This window comes from Trypanosoma theileri, assembly GCF_002087225.1.
Source record: "Trypanosoma theileri isolate Edinburgh chromosome Unknown TM35_Tth_39_V1, whole genome shotgun sequence".
Classification (NCBI taxonomy): Eukaryota; Euglenozoa; class Kinetoplastea; order Trypanosomatida; family Trypanosomatidae; genus Trypanosoma; species Trypanosoma theileri.
Window position 1 is genome coordinate 222,048 of NW_021639881.1, and position 18,299 is coordinate 240,346.

Here is an 18,299-nt window from a genome sequence, read left to right on the forward strand (position 1 = left end):
TTGAAAGAAAGGGAGAAGAAAAAGATTAAACAAATAGTCATTGAAACGAACAGAAATAAAGAAACAAATATATATAAAGAAAAAAAGAAAAGATAATTCGACATTAAAAAAGAAAAAAAACACAGATAAATACCAAATACAAAGAAAAACACATACATACATACATACATACATACATATTCACATAGATAGATACAGATATACATATATAGTTCCATATACGAATAAAATACATTCCATTTTACAGTTTATACTCTCTTTCACCAGAGTTTCTCTGTGATTGGAAATATTATTATTTATTATTATTATTTATTATTACTATTATTTATAATGACATCATCATCATTTGGAGTAATGGATCTCGCCAATGTTTCCTCTACAAATAGAACTCCCACAAACACCGCCATGTTAAAAGCCCGCCTTACCGCTATTGTAAATGATATTCAAAGCACCAACACTCGAGAAGCCCAAAAGTCCCTTTTGGATCTTCGCACGGTTCTCGACACTGTGGCTGAGCAAAGTGGAACGCATGTACAGAATGTATTTGGACAACACGTAACGAATAATATTCTTATTGTTGTCTTGGAAAGTGTTGTGCGGCCGGCATTAACACAATACTGTGCAGCGATGGCGAAAAGACGACAATTCACATCCACACGTGCAGCTGGACGTTCTCATAATAATATTAATATTAATAATAATAATAATAATAATACTAATAATAACCATACAAGTATAAATGGAAGAAAACGTGGGGATTTTTTTCCAACCTCATCATCAGCATTAGCCACTGCAGAGGAAGAATTGGATGTAATTACAGAAAATCGGGCCAAACGTTTACGTGGAGAAGTGATACGTCCATGGCGTTCTTTAATAGAAACCCTTCATCAGAATTTACCATCATTTCTTAGACTCTCATCATCTATTAAATCCAACTCACTCATGACATCTAACAATATTAATAATAATAATAGTAATAATGGTAATAATAGTAATAACAGTATATTAAATTCCTCTACTACTACATCTATAGGAGGAGGAGTGGGAGGAAGAACTGGTAGGAGTTGTTCCGCTGCAGAAACAGAAGAAATGACATCTCTCTCCTTTTCCACTGCAAATCCAATAGCAACAGCCACAAGTGCATTATCTATTGGTGTGAGTCGATTACATGTACCGCAGGTGTTGTGGGAAGTGACACCCAATCACACCGCACTTCCATTATTATGGAAAAATGCCGTGCCGTTGTTTTGTTTGATGCGACATGCATTGGAAGTATTACAATCAGAAGTGTTAGTCACTGTATGTGGACAGGAGTATGCACAGATGTTACTTCAATTATTTCAATTTGAGGGGTATTTATCAAACCTACAGCCAAATTTTATTGTGGAACTTACAGTACGATTATTACGACTTGTGGAGAGAACTATGTTTGAACCAAACAGCACAGAAACTACTAATACTAATACTACTATATCATTAGGAGGTGGAGATGGTCAAGATATTAATAGTATGGGGATGAGTCGAAACGCCAATAATAATAATAATAATAATAATAATAATAATAATAATAATAATAATAATATGAACAGTGGTATGGGTATGGGTGGGTTATCAGAAGATGATGATAGTCCACGCCTTTCCGTGGAAGAAGGAACGACGTACGCGGCATTATTAGTCCAACTCTTTCGTGCACCGCAATTAATGAATGTGTTTATGCCTTGTGAAGATACAGCTGGAGTTGTGGAGATATCTACAGAAGTAACCATACCTCTTCTTATACAATGGCTTGTGCGTTTAACTACTCAACGTCATCTTCGACCTACAAGTGCATTACGATTAGAGGCTCATCTTTTAATGGCCCTTAATGTTCTTATTTCTGTTGCCCGTGATGATTATCCATTAGCCGCTGCAGTTCCACAGGAATTAGTGAAATGGCTTTGTCATTTTTTCTATGCAACTACACGGCGAGATGGTTGGCGTATGGAGGCCCTTTCCTTTATGACTACACAGATATGTGTTTGCTTCTCATCTGTACTGGGAGAATGTGTGCGGGTGGATATTGATCGAAATCGTCCGCATGTTTATTCTCTCTCACAGGATGGGGATGCTGCAAATAATAATAATAATAATAATAATAACACCAAGGAAAAGAAGAAGGATCATAGAGATGAAAAAAATGGTAAATTTGCATCTCACAATACACCACCCATTGCCCCTCGTTCTCTCACACTATTACATGAAATTGTATTACCATTTACACTACAACTCTTTACGGTTGCACGTAGTGAATTTAGTCTAGTCTCACGCCGTGAGTTATTTCACTTCCCATGTTCTCCATTAGCGGCATTATTTGATTTTGGAGCAGTCGTAGTGTATCTTGCTTGTTGTACCTATAATGCCTATATGGAACTCCCCTCAACTGCCAATGCTAATACGAATACGAATACTAATACTACTAATAGTAATAATAATAATGATAGTGTTGTTGTTCCTATGAACTCTACTAGGGCAGTAGCGATGGAGATGGGAGCGCAGGCATTACCGTTGAATGAAGAATCAGAAATGATTGGAAAAGGCAGAAAAAGAACTCGAGATGATAATAATAGTGTTGATAGTCATCCTAATGATCATGGGGAGAATAATGAATCTGTGGAAACTAAAGAAATAAAAGGACGTATGATGCCTATTCAACCAGGAGATAGACTCATACAGTTATTTCGTTCTCTTTTCTTCTTTGAGAACAAACAAGAAACAACAAGCAGAGTAAATACCGAAGCTCGACAAAGTGATGATTATCTTAATGAGATGGAAGATGATCCTTACGATACCCATAAAGGTATAGATAATGATTATTCTATTCCTACTACTACTACTACAACAACAACTACTACTACTACTGGTGGACCACTTAGTGCGGCGGCAGTACAAGATCTCGTCAAGGATGGTTCGCTCTTTCTTTTACATCTCTTAGCACAACCCGCCACGACTCTTGGCTTCAGTGAACGTCAATGTACATTATTCGTACAAAATGCACTTTTACCACTTTTTCCTTATTATGGTGTGAGACTGGAAACATTACTTCTCGCCGTTCTTCATGCTGTGGCCCCACGTACTTCTGTTGGATGTCAACAACAAATCTTTCGTTGGCTTGTACGTCGATATATTCCCACCGCCACCACCCAACGGGATGATGAGAGTCAACCAAAAGAACAGGTGTATCGTTTGTTGGGATTACTGATGGAGTCTGCGATGGTGGGATATCAACCACTACTTGTGCGAAGTGAGGAACGTGGAAGACTTCAATCCGCTGCACATTTTAATGCTATTACCGCACGGATTCGAGCTATTCTTCACAGTACACTTCCAACAGAGGGAGGAGGGAAAACAGTATTAACAACAACTTCAATATCTCCACCAGAGTCTAATAATAATAATAATAATAATAATAATAATAGACATAATCATTCTTCACCTCCACCTGCTATGATGGCTTCACTCATTGCTGCTGCTTGTGGTAGTGTACAGAATACGCGAACTGTTATTCCTGCTGGACTCTTTTATGCCATGTTACATTTCTTATCATCTTATCATCACTATGGTGCCATATCTCCAGAAATTGTTTCCAGACATCATGCTATGGAAAAACAACAACAACATAGACTTCATAATTCTTACAGAATAAAACATGGAAGTTCTTTAGTAGATCTTCCTTCAGTAGCTGTACGTCTTTCAACAGGTATTTCTTTTATAGTGACTGGTATTTCCCATGCTGTTTGTTTCTATCCACATGATAGTGGTGTGGTATGGCGTCATGATACCGATACTCCTGCTGCTTCATCGGCTGCAGCAAATTTCTTTTTACAGACATTACGTTTAGCAGAGGATCATTTATTGGCTACATGTCTCACAGCAATAGAAGGAGAAATGGGTTTACAAAACTCTCTTCATTCTACTTTAAGAGATGCGTCCTTTAATGGAACACATAAAACTATATCTTCCTCATCTTCATTTCCCTCTACAGTAGCCACTATGGGTAGTGGGAATAGTGTTAGTGGAAGTGCAGGTAAAACAGCGGCATCTCTGCAGAGAATGAAACAAATATTGGCACAATCACGTCGACTGATTGAATCATCATTTATTACACCACAAACACATGTACCTGCAGCGGCTTGTGAAGCTGCGGAAGGGCATTGGCTCTTATTGAATGAGTTTCTTTCTTCAACATCAGCAAGAGTAGAAGAAAGTTCATCTAATTTCCATAATAATAATAGTGGTAGTTCTTTTACTCATGCGGAGAATGGTGATCATGTGGAGGAAGAGGAATCTGAATTACATGGAGGACGACTACGTTATGGAGATGTGCCTTCTTCAGTAACGGAAGTATTAGCAGCGGAGATTTCAAAATCAATTGTGGAATTAGCAGAACGTGCACGAACAGCCGGGGCAGCCTCCGTTATGACTCCTGCAAATCCCAATCAACAACAACAAGAACAACAGCAACAACAACGCATTGTGGATGAAGATTCTGTGGCGCTTGCCCAACGCACAATTTGTATTCATGCTGTTCAATTGCTGCATCTTCTTCTTCGCCTCTATCGTCTTGGTGTATGGCACTTACCACGGAGTTCACGTCTGCGGCCCGGTGATAATGAAATCAACATTATAAACCCCAAAGAAGAAAAAGAAAAGGAAGAAGAAGAAGAAGAAAAGACGAGGTATAGTGGAGGAGATGAGGGGAATGATCTTCATATACTTTCGAGTCTACCAGCCTCTCTTCTCTTTGACGCCCCGGCGACGGTTCTCCGGCGTCTCTCACCGCGTGGTTCACTCTTCTACGCCGTTATGTGGACCTGTCGGCATATCACTACACGACTGCTGCGGGGATCTCTCGTGCGGGATCGTGCGGTACTGCGGGCTCTTCTTGTGTTGTTTGCGGATGTTGGCACGGTCTTGTTGGCGGCGGACTTTGCATTGTTTGAACCGCGGCAGACTCCACTCGCACTTGCGGGTGCGATTGCCCGCCGTGCACTAAATGCCGGTTTGGCTCCACTCAACAATACTGCTGCTGCTGCTGCGGCTGGTTCTACTGCTTCTTCTACAAACAATAATAATAATAATAATAATAATAATAATAATAATATGAATACACATACGATCTCTTCTGTGGGTTGTGAGGGCAGTACGGCGGCGGTGCAGGCGATGGTGCGATTGAGTTGTGCGTTATTAGGCGCTGTGCTCGCGGCTGTGCGGCACACACGTGTGATGGCAGCAGCGGCAGATCCTCTTGTGCAACCCGCACACGTTACCGCTGCGATTGTTGCTATTCTTGAACGGGATGGACTCCTCCCATCCAGTAATGATAATAGTAATATCCATAGTAGTAATAATAATAATAATAGTAACATCCATAGTGGGACGACGACGACGACGGGGGTTGTACGGGATGTGTTGAAACCATATCCGTTTCTACCGCCTTCACTTGTGGTGGTGGATGCACTGTTGAAGTTATTGCAAGTTTTACATGAAACATGTGAAGATGCACAGGCACGAGTAGCGGCACAGAAATTACGTGAAACGCTCTTTGCACGATATCGTTATGGTTTGGCTTTGGGTATATTTTGTACCTTTAGTAGTTACGCACCTTGTCGACCTTCCAGCGCTCTATCTTCTCTCAATGATGATGGTAATGATGATGATATGGATAATGGTTTGCCTCAACAACAACAACAACAGTTAAGGGTGAATGAAGGGAGAAAAACAACACGACGTACGGGTTCAAATGCATTCTTATTACTGGAAGAGGGACGATTACTAGAGACTTTTGTAGATCAATTAACCGACACTTGTCGAAGTGATATGCCAATGTTAACTCCACAACTTCAATGTGCGGTATTATCTAGTATTAACACCATGCTCTTCCGCTGTGAGGCCCGTGTAGCAGAGAAACTTGGTAAATATCTCTTCTCATTCCTTTCTACAAAGACATCCTATATGGTTAGACGCCACACAGCATTACAAGTACGATGGTTATTTAGTCGATTTACACAAAATGCCCTTCTCGTTCTTCATGAATTATTATACCGCGCAAAGGAGGGAATTGTCTCGTTAAGTCCAATGCTCTGCGCTACTAGTTTACGTGCTCTTGGTGAAGCTGCACGGGCGGCGCCGGTGATGGAGGCGGATATTATCTGTACTCTTCTGGAGTGTTGGGCAAGACACGGATTTGCACATAGAGGACTTATTATTGAATGTCTTGAACTTATTGGAAACTACACACGCGTTGGTGGAAGAAATAACTTGATTACTACCTCCACTACTATGATGGTAAGAAGTACACCTACAAGTGGAAATGGATATGGAATGAATGCTCAACAGTTATGTCAATATCATCGTGAACGATTACTGTTTGATTGGTTATGGCGATTGGGTCATCCCATAGAGGCACTTCCCCTTCACTGCTTTGGATATACAAAACCACATCACATGTATGAATCCCTCATCTCTACACTCTTACCACTCGCTCTCTTGTGTAGTGCCAGACGTGGGGATAGTGAAGAGGCTGTTGCGTTTATGAGTCCAAATGAACTCTTATGGCGATTAGCGGTTTGGTATAAACAAACAACCGATAAGGTAGAAAATCCTGTACGCAGTACTTCACTATTAACAGAATGTGTAGTAGCGTACTTTCCAGATATTATGTCCCGTTTATTTCTTTTTGCAGCGGCCTCCCGGCGATGTAAAGAAAGAAACCGAAAACAACAACAACAACAATATGAGGAACGATATGAAGATGTATCGGAAGCTGCACATTTGGCATTGGAGTGGTTGCGAAGTACACTTTCGCCTCATTATATATCTCTTGTTCATCATCATGCGGATGCTATTTTGTGTCGATTTGTAGAACTTGTTGGAGTTTTAACACCAATCGTTGGAATTCAACAAATGTACAATTCAGTTATAATGCTCTGTGAAACCATTGCGTTAACAAAGACGGTTGGAGGAACAAATACGTTATTATCATCATCATCCTCAACATCAATAGTATCTTCTTCAACAACAACGGCTGCAGTAACAACCACATTGAAACCCATTACACTGTCAGATCCATTATTTAGTGGATCAATAAAAACAAAAGTAGTAGATGCATTTTTTGCTAGTGATGCTGGTGATCATGCATATGTGTTATTACAACATTTGTATGTTTGTCTTACATATGGTTCTCATCGTGGAGAAAGACGTATGATGATAGTTTTACTTCTTGAAGAAATTATTAAACGATGGTGGAGTCGTGAATTATTAACTGATCAAGAAGTTCCACATATTCTCCATACAGTATTACGTATATGTGGAAATATTCTTATGACCTCTGTGGATGCCCGACCAACGGTTTGTAATGTCTTATTATATGTTTGGTCCATCGCCACTTCAAATAATAATAATAATAATAATAATAATAATAATAATAATAAAAGAAGAGTGACGGCTGCGGATGAGGCTTTTTTGTGTACAGTGTTGCTTTCATTATCAGAGGAATCTCGTGTTGTCGCTACCACGTGGACGGCTATTTGCCGCATAGACACAACATTGCAGGAACGAGATTGGCAAATGCATCACACACAATATAATAACGAACCAACACCCGTTAAAGGAGAAAAGGGGAATTCCAAACAACAACAACAACAAGTAGTAGTAGAAGTAGAAGAAGAAGAAGTAGAAATAGTTGAAGAGAAAGAAGAAAATGAAAGAATAAAAAAACAGGGTTTATCCACTTCTTTGGATGATGCTAAACGACGTATTGAAAGTATTCTTCCATTACTACGAACGAGTGTTCTTGTTTCTGGTGCACCGGCATCTTCTTTCTATGCAGAAGTGGCTGCCGCTGTGGACCACTCCCGTTGGGCATTTGTTAAATTCATACGCATGTATACACATAAGGAAAAGGAAAGTACAAAATCCTCTAGAGGGATATTAACTTTTCAGATGATTTATGAGACTTGTTGTCATGTAATTCAACATCTTTTTTCTCTCGTGTGTGCAGATGATATTTTTGTAAATACGAATGCTAATAGTACAGATCCATTTGCAGAAATAAATAATATAGGTGGTCCAGGGCAAATCTCTACTACTACTACTACTACTACTATGGTATTACAAGCTACTAATAGAGATGTTCAATTAAACGCTTTTCGTTTATTACGGGCTTTATGTTGGTGTTTTATAGAAGCCGGTGCGGAGAGTGATGTAGATGCTTTACTTTCCCCAACTGGTAAAATACAAGAAACACTACAAGAATTACCATTAGATGAGGTTTTACATCAATTATATAGACAACATGTGGAACAACTTTATCGACTCTCTTTTGATACCGATGCTTGTATTGCATATATCGCCTCAATAACTCTTCGTGGTTGGCTTTGTGGTAATACCACTATGGATAATAATAATAATAATAATAATAATAATGATAAAGATAAAAATAATAAAAGATGTGATATTGCAGAGAAACAAATAGTGGATCTTGCTCTTGATACATCATCTGTAAAACGTACCAAAGAGTCTGTAGCGACAACATCGCGTAGACGAAATGGTGGGGATGAAGGTCAACTTATTCAGCGAAGCCTACAACTCATTCGAGAAGATGAGAAAAGAAAAGAACAAGAGTCTAATTTTAATAGTGGTTCCACCGCATTTATTCACCTTGATGAGATTCAAGTCTTTCATCGACATCTTCATGGGATTCCATTATCTCTTTTTTATTTCTCTTCAGATGAGGAGGTGTTGTCTGTGGCATCTCTCCGTGATGAGAGAGTGTGGGATGCTTTACGTGTAGATGAAGATCCCACACGATTTCTTCGACTTTTTCTTATTGGACTTATTCGACAGTATAATCTCCAACATCGATTTAGTACAGTTTCTACTGTTCTTCACAGTATATTATTACCATTACCTTCCAGATGTTGGATGGGTGGTAGTCTTGTAAAGTTTATGGAAGATTTTTTACCTATTCTATTTCTACATGTGATGCTTCTTAAAGAAAGTGAAACCCAACGAGGACATCGTGTGGTGTGGTCTAATTTACTGGAAACTTGTCTCTTTCAACAGGCACGTCAATATCAACATACCACACGTTTATTTCTACGAGCTTTAAATATGTGTCGATCAGTGTTAATGACAGTTGTTCGTAGTCGTGGGATTCGGCCGGATAGTAATGATAATAGTATTAGTGGATCTCACCCATTAGCGCGTATGCTGGCAAGTGAGATGGAAACAGCCGCCCAAACACTTACGTTTCCACTGTTTACACCTAGTGCCTATGGTGAATTACCAGAGATATCCGATATGCGGGAGTCGTATTGGTTATCCGATGTAAATCCACTAACTCTTGCTGCGGCTGCCGTTACCTGTCATGAACCATATCTCGCTATATTATTTACAGAACTTAGTGGAGAGTCATTATTTGGAAAACGTAAAGGTATTCCTTCTGTTGCTTCTCTATCTGCTGGACAACAACAACAACAACAATCACACCAGCAGCAACATCAAAATCAACAGCAATACTCTATTTTGTTTCCCTCGGCTCAGCGTGCACAATATCGTGATACCCGTGGACGACAATTACGTGAAGATGAGGCACGTACAGAAATAGCCCAACGTTTCTTTACATTTCGTTCAACCGTGCAGAGTATTCTTGTAGATGCAGAGGCGGCACTGCAATTTCGTGAGGATAGTCATTGTGATGTATACAACAAGAATCGAACTAGTAATAGTAATGATGATGATGATGATAATGTAAATACAGATAATGTGGAAACCACTACATTCAGGCAATCACACAATTTACCGGTGTTGCCTTGTGAAAAGGGCACTGCGGAGTACTGCAGCACAACTCCGTGGGAAGAGGCATTCTTTCTGCGGCACCCAATGCAACGTATTGAACATGAGAAGAACTGTAATAGATGGCAGTCTGTTCTACTCCTGCTAGACCGTTTGGAGTGTGCTAATATGATAAACAATAATAATAATAATATTAATGGTAATAATGAGAGTAGTAATTATTGTTATTCCAAGACACGTTTATTATTGGAAAAGACAAATGCGTTAATGAATTTAGGTGCTACCGATACGGCAGTAGAAATGCTTCTTGCAGCGGTGAAGCAAAATTTCAATTCGTCTGTTGGTGTTCTTTCACTACAAGGTGAAAACAATGATCATGCCGAGTTAAGAGCGGCATTAGCCTCTGCACTCTGGCGTCTTGGTCGTTGGGATGATAACTGTTTAGAGACAATAGCAAAGGAACAACAACATCAACAGCATGAATTGTTATTACCATCCTTTGTTTCCATGGATGAAGGAATATTTTTTGCTCTTCGAAGTATTCATCGTCGGGATTATCATGAGGCACAGCGATGGTCTACACAAGCGCAACAGCAACTTGCCTGGCAGATTGATACAACCAATTGGTTTCACACAATGCTGCAAGCAGAGGCTGTACATTGTATTGAAGAATGTGGAAGACAATGTGGAAAACTTCTCTGTACTTCTACACAACCGCCACCAAAGTGGGTTAAGGCGAGATTATCGCATGTACATGCACCTTATCGAGAGTTAGAATTACTGGATAGTGTACAACAGCAGTTGTGTATTGCCTACCGTCAACCGCAGTGGTGGTTATCACATTTGGAGTGTTGTAGTGAGCGGGCTCTTCGTGGGAATAAACCATTTCTCGTACAGCAATGGCTCTCAGCATATCAGGAGGTCTCTTATCAGGTAATTCAGGATGTTAATAATAATAATAATAATAATAATAATAATAATAATAATAATAATAAGAGGAAGAGGATTGAGGATAATCAGAGTAAGAATCAGAACAACGAGAAGGATATAATAGTAAAGCATGTAAATGGTACTTCTCTGGAGAATGCGAGAACATTGTGTGGATTGCCAGTTCCGGCGTTTCTTGCACTTGTGCAGGCACGTGCGGAGTTTGTAAGTGGACAAACACATCGTGCCATTGCTATTTTACAGAACATAACAACATCATCAACATCAACATCAATGTTAGGGTCTTCATCCAAAGAAACAGGAGTATTGGATTCTAGTTTCCCCAACACTAATGGTTTTTGGTTTCCATTACCAAAAGATGCTCCTCTTATGCCTCCAATAGTTGAACAATTAGTGATATGGGCTAAAGAAGCCCGTTTGGTTCCTCTTTCACAATTAGTACGAGATCCATTCTTAACAGCATGTGCTAGTAGTGATCGCACAGGTGGATGTAGTTTACAACTTGCACGTATGTGTCATATGCTCGCACGTGATATCGCGACACGACTGCGTAGTGAAGAATATCGCACATTACAGCAAAGTATTGAAGAATCCCGTCGTATTCGTATAGAACTGGAACAACAACAACAACGCTCCGGTGCTGAATTAAGTGAAGAAGAGAGAAGAATTCTTCAACGTCGTATTCGTGTAATTCGTGTAGAAACCGCACGTGAAGAACAGGAGTGGATGCGGGAGGTGGAAACATATGCACTTTATCGTCGGAGTGCATTGAATGCCTATGCACGGTTTCTACAATACAGTGGACCGTGTGGATCTGATGATCTTCTTGCCGTCTTTGGCTTTGTCTCCTTATGGCTTCATCATGATGAGCGATTGGATGATCGACACTTAACGGAATCCACATGTGCGGTTTCAGCCACCTCGCGGGTTCTTCGCAAAGCGATGGAGAACACCCCACTGCATAAATTCCTTCCATTATATTCACAACTGGTCGCCCAACTGGGAACATCATTAGATGATGCCAATCTTGAGGAACTCGTCCTGCGTATTGCAATGGAACGACCATTACATGCGGTTTGGCCGCTGTTGGCACTTGCGAATGGACATCAGTTTGGACCAGCCGCAGCCGCAGCGGCAGCAGCGAACGGTGGTGGATTGCATGTAGTGGATGAGAAGAAAGTTACACTTGCACGTCGTATTCTTCGTACAATGAAGATAACAACTTCAGATGTTACTACTACTACTACTACTACTAATAACAATAAAAATAATAATAATGATGGGAGTAGAAGTAAAAATGATGATGCGGAATGGCGAAAACGGATTGTATGTGATGCGGAAAAACTTTCAGCGGCGTATATACAACTTGCTTTTTACCGTGTACACGATGGTCGCCGATCTGAACATCGTATTCCTCTAGATTTTATGATTATGGAGAGTTCCATGAAAAATTTATGTATTCCACCTCCTACATTAACACTTCCACACTCATTTTCAACCTACAACTTTACTACTAGTACTAATACTAATACTAATACTAAAACTAGTACATCATCATTCTTACAGGATCAATTGATGATGTTACCTCGGGTTGCATTTTATGAGGAAAGATTTACGACACATGGAGGTATAAACCTTCCTAAAGCCCTTCGATGTGTACTTAGTGATGGACGTATTGTGCGTCAACTTCTTAAATCTGAAGATGATTTACGTCAAGATAGTCTTATTGAACAAGTATTTGATTTATCAAATGAACTTTTAGCTAAAGAAAGGGCAACTCAACATTTACATGTTTCTACATATAGTGTAATTCCTCTTGCACCTACGGTTGGAATTATTGAATGGGTTGATGGTACTATTCCACTTGGTCATTATCTTAATGGTGAAGGTAGTACTAGCAGTAAGAATAAGTTACCCACAGGAGCTCATGAGCGTTATTTTCCTGGAGAACCAACAACACTTGAGTGTCGTCAGAGATTACATGATGCTAGCAAGACACAGAAACATGATACATTACTTGCTTTATATGCTGAATTCACACCCGCATTACATTATTTCTTTCTTGAACACTTCTTTACTCCACAAGAGTGGCTTGAGCGGCGTGAAGCATATACACGTAGTGTAGCTGCCTCTAGTATACTTGGATACATTGTTGGACTTGGTGATCGACACAGCAATAATCTCTTACTACACACCCAACGTGCAGAGCTTGTTCACATTGATCTTGGTATGGCCTTTGATCAAGGAAAACTTCTGCCAGTTCCGGAGCTTGTGCCCTTTCGGCTTACACGCAATATTGTGGATGGACTCGGCCTGCGAGGAGCCGACGGGCCCTTCCGCCGCCACTGCGAGGGCACTCTGCAGGTCTTGCGAGGGCAGAAGGAACTTCTCATGACTATTCTGGAGGCCTGCGCACATGACCCGCTGGCCCTCTGGGCAGTGACCGTAGTCCCGCAGCCGCAGCGGCGACCAGAAGAGGAGGAGAATGGGCGGAAAAATGAAAAGACAACGACGACGATGATGATGATGGGCGACGCCACACCGCGGCAGAGGGATTTAGGGGCGGTGCGTCGACAAAAGCCAACATTTGCGGATGCGGAGCGAACACTCTCACGCGTGGCGGAGAAAATTCAGGGATATGAGTCTGGGGAACTACTGGGCGTACCAACACATGTACACAAACTGTTGCAAACAGCACAGAATACAGAGTTGCTTGCCTACATGTTTGATGGATGGTCGCCATGGGTATAATATATATATATATATATATATATAAGGATTGGGTGTATTTTACCAGGGGATAAGAGAGTTGATTCTCTGTTTTTTTTTTTTTTTTTTTATTTATTTCTGGTGTATGGATCTCGGTGAGATCTTGAAAACCGGTAAGAATGAGGAATGTTCCTTCATTTTCTTTTCTTTTTTGTGATTGCGTTCTCATATACTGACAGAAGAGGAGAGAGAAAAAAGTATGATGAATACAGATTGGGTTATATGAGGGTATAAAGAAGGAACGAAAAGATATGAGTGAAACCAGTTTTGCTTGCATTTTTAATATGTTTTGGTATGTGTTTGTATGTTTTTTTTTTTTTTAATCTTTCTGATTACAATCTTGTTGTTTGATAAAGATATATATTTTTTATCTATCTCTCTTTAATTCCTCTTTCTTTGTCTTTCTTTTTATTTCTTTCTTCTTTATTTCCTTTAATGAATTTTATTTTTAGCAACCGTTGTGTTGTTTTCTTTTTAAAAAAAAAAAATTGTTTTCCCTTTTTTTTTTAGGGTATATCTTTATTCTTCTATCCATCTAAATATATATCTAATATATATTAGATATATTAATTGATAGATAGAGAGAAAGATTGATAGTTTAGATAGGTAAATTGATCCACAATCCTTATTGCTTATTATTATTATTGTTATTATTATTATATATTCATTCACTCATTCGTTCCTTTAAAAAAAAAAAATAATAATAATAAAATAACACCCCCTGCATTGCGTTGTGTGTCTCTCTCTCACTCACTACTTGTATCAGTCCAGATGTTAACACCAACGTCTACGAATCACTTCACCCGTGCGATGGAGATAACGCACATGTTTCATCCTGGCATCACTCAACAACAACGACGAGAGGCGGAAAGTTATCTCATGGCACTTCGCGCCACCGCTGAGGGCCTTAATTTATCATTTCACATCATCAGTAATGAACCACTTAGTGATGTTCGTTGTTGTTGGGCATTTAATACCATCATGCATCATCTGCCAAGTCTCGCCAGTGGTATTAGTGATGAACAGGCGGGGGAGGTGTATCGTACACTCTTCTCTTTTATTTACCGCTTTTTCTTCTCCTGTACAGCAGAGCAGCGACAGCCGATGGAGTTCCTCGCGAATAAACATGCCCAAATGATGGTGGCTGGTCTGCAGGTATTTTTTCCATCCCGTTGGCGATCTTTCTTTGATGATGCCTTTGAACTCCTTGCCCGCAGCAGTACTCTTCCACATGTGAGTGATGCCGTTACGGTGTATGTTCTTCGTCTCTTTGAGTATATTGATGAGCGGGTGGTGTCGGTGCGATCACGTGCAGATCGTGGACGGGAACAGCGAGCACGAGATATGGAATTAAAAGACGCTATGCGTGAACATGTAATGCCCCGTGCAGTATCTACATGGTATGTTATTTTATGTAATTGTCGTTTACGGGCTCCAGAGATTGTGCGTATTTGTCTCTCTGTTGTACAAACCTATATTGAGTGGGTAGATGTTACCTTATTTATCACAGCTGATTGGATCAATTTACTCTACTTTCTTGTGACGACACCCGCTGTTCGGGATGCCGCATGTGAGTGTATTTATAGTCTTGTAGAGAAGAAACAGCAGCCAGCGGCGAAGATGGAATCGCTGCGAACATTAAATATCATTGATTCACTTCCACGTATTGTCAGTCTTCTTTTACAAGTACCACCAGAGACAGAAGAGGATGTGAACTCTCTTGAGGTTACCGCAAGACTTGTACGGGCAGTAGCAGAACAATTGTTATCACTATATGATCATATCTCCACTACATTGGAGGAGAAGAATAAAAATACTGGTAATACGAATAATCTTAATCTTAATTCACAGCATCAAGAACAACAACAACAACAACAGCAGCAGGATCAATCTCATTATTACTCTTATCAAGGTAATAACACGGGTAATGATGATGGGAATAATACTAATACTTTTACTAATCCTAATTATACTATGATTAACGGAAAAAATAGTGCACTAGGAACACTTCCATCAGATGATGGAAACTTCACTGTGGAATCACTTTATATGGTGCGTACGGCATTAGATAATGTTCTTGAACAACTGTTACTTCTTTTAAGTCTTAATAACAATGAGGTAAGCAACGCTCTTTTACCATTTGTGCATATATATATTAAATCTACTGCATTACGTGAGGAACAAGCTTTACAGTTACTTCCAATACTGTATAATCACACAGTAATACGTGGAGCTTCTTTAAGAGAAGATCTTATCTGGTGTGATGAGGTGATTGATCAACGTAAACAATTACATACCCTTACACGTTTGCTTTTTCGCCGTTACGGCTCTCTAGTAAAACAACATTTGCAAATGGTAGTTAAACGCGCTGCTGGAATTGGTGGGGAAAATGGTGAAGGAGAAGAAGGGAGAATATTGTATGGTAATAATGGTGTATTAAATGGAAATGAAGCTACTGAAGGTCAACAATACCAACAACAACAACAAGGGCATTTTGAAGGGGTATGCTCTAGTGATAAATGTGTGAGTGGTGGTAGTAATAATAGTGGTGGTGTTGGAATGATGAGTAGCAGTAATATTTCTGTTGGTGGTGGTGGTAATTGTAATAGTAATAGTGGTAATAGTAACACTCCAGAAGAGATAGAGGCGGCGTTACGTTATTTCTATGAATTAGGAGAATATATTCGAATGGAGAATTTGCGGGATGCAAAAAATGAGTATTCAGAACTTCTTTCTATTGTTCTCTCTTCCGAGTATATTGCCCAGTGTCCATCTCCTGTGGTACATATCAGTTATTTTGAAGTCTTTGACCGCTACTACGCATTCTTTGTGTATCATAAGGAATATATTCCACTTTTACTGCAGCGATTGTTATTATTACCGCATGGAGTGACAAATCGTCATCCTCGTGTACGTGCACGTATTTGTTATCTCTTTGCGCATCTCGTACAACTTCTTAAGGGTAATTTACTCCCACACAAGCATGATATTGTTAGTGCGCTGTATACAATATTTTCCTCAGATGTGCTTTTACCAAATGATCGTCGGGAACTATATGAGGCGACAGGTAATTTATTAAGTGTGATGCAAATAACATCTCCAGCGGGAACTGCCAATGAAGGGGAAATGATGATTGTGCAGGTTACACAATCCGTTGTACAGAACCTACGCGACGTGGCCTCTGCCGCTTCATTAAATCAAGTTAGTACTTCTACTTCTTCTAATAGTGGTGTTGGTGGGGATTCTGCTTATGCGGAGTTGGTGGCGGATGCCATTTCGTTTTTGAGTGCGTTAGCGAAGGGCCTACGCGGTAATGGTATTGTGAACAATGATGCTACCCTTAATAATAATAATAATAATAATAATAGTAATAGTAATAGTAACACTAATAGCCCTAACAATAATAATAATAATACTATTAATAGTATTAGTCCTGTAGATGCGATTGCGGCGGATATCTTTCACGGTGTCACTCGTGAGGTGGTGAATGTACTTGTGAGTTGGCATGCCTCTGTTTCTGTGCGGGAGCGGGCGGCGCAGTACTTTACACAAATGGTCCACACACTTCCCTATTCCTGTATAGCCGTGTATGCGGCGCCTTATCTCACTCACACGTTGGGGTGTATCTCAACACCAGGGGAGTTGGCGCGGCTGCTGCGATTGCTGTTGTTGTTAGTCCACCGCAGCGGCGGCGGGGGGCGGGCGGCGGAACTTCTCAACTCCACACTTCCCGCTTTACTTCCACACATCGCCGCCAACATTGGAGGAGTGCAGGATGACTCCATTCAACCACCACCACCACAACAACAACAACCACTATCACCATCACAACTAAATCTACAATTACAATCGCAGGAATCTCAGAATTCGCAGGATCCACAGCAATTACAACAACTGGGAATAGTGGGAGGTGTGGAGTTGCAGTTGTGTAATGTGATCTCCGAGTCGGCGCGGGAGCGGCGTGAAGTTTACCGGCAACTCTTCGCCGTCCTGCACGGCGCCACGCAGGCGGGATGCACGTCGGTGTTGTTGGCACTTCCACACAGTGAACTCACGCCGCTGCTGCAACAACTACTCGCCGCTCTGTATCTCACAGGGGAGGCGGATTTGCCAAAGCTCGCACTGCAGATCATGACAAAGATGACTCAAGCCGCCGCAGAGAATACAAACAATAATAATAATAATAGTAATAGTAACAATAGTAACAATAATAATAATAATCAAAACAATAACAATAGTAATAATAATAATAATACTAACCATCATAACAACGCCTTTGGTAGTAATACTAGTGGAGGTGGGGGTGGAGGAAATACTTGTGTTGACAGTAGTGGGAATTGTATGTGTACAATGGATATGTCTGAGAGTTATCGGAATTGGCTCTTGTTCATGTTAAATGATGCTGTACCCACCATACTTCGTCGATTTCTCTCACCCGCCTTTGATGTGAGAGATGCGAAGAATTTATTTCTCATTGGTGAGTCTGGTAATCTTCTGAAGGCGTTAATGCGTGGACTTGGTCCATACGATTCCTCCTTATGTGTGTTGTTGTACACCACTCTGCAATCATTTGTTGGGGCGGAGGAGGCGGCGGGTCTTGTGAAGGTCCTGCAGGATGAAAGTGCGGGATTCTCAATGGAGATGAAGATGCGATTTCGGAATATGTTGCAGAAGGCTAAAGAACAACAAGGAGGATGATTAGAAAAAAACAAACAAAGAAGAGAGAGATAGAAGAGATTAAAGGGAAA

General features: G+C 40.4%; 2 protein-coding genes across 2 annotated transcripts; both read left to right on the plus strand.

Moving 5' to 3' along the window:
* Nucleotides 1-330: 330 nt before the first annotated feature.
* Nucleotides 331-13,533, plus strand: TM35_000391790 (phosphatidylinositol kinase related protein; the record flags this gene model as incomplete). The annotated part of the gene is made up of 1 exon (XM_029029695.1): nt 331-13,533. The coding sequence occupies one exon, from the start codon at nt 331-333 to the stop codon at nt 13,531-13,533; it is 13,203 nt and encodes a 4,400-aa protein (XP_028879071.1).
* Nucleotides 13,534-14,322: 789 nt separating this feature from the next.
* TM35_000391800 (tRNA exportin) lies at nt 14,323-18,249 on the plus strand (the record flags this gene model as incomplete). The annotated part of the gene is made up of 1 exon (XM_029029696.1): nt 14,323-18,249. The coding sequence occupies one exon, from the start codon at nt 14,323-14,325 to the stop codon at nt 18,247-18,249; it is 3,927 nt and encodes a 1,308-aa protein (XP_028879072.1).
* Nucleotides 18,250-18,299: the final 50 nt, after the last annotated feature.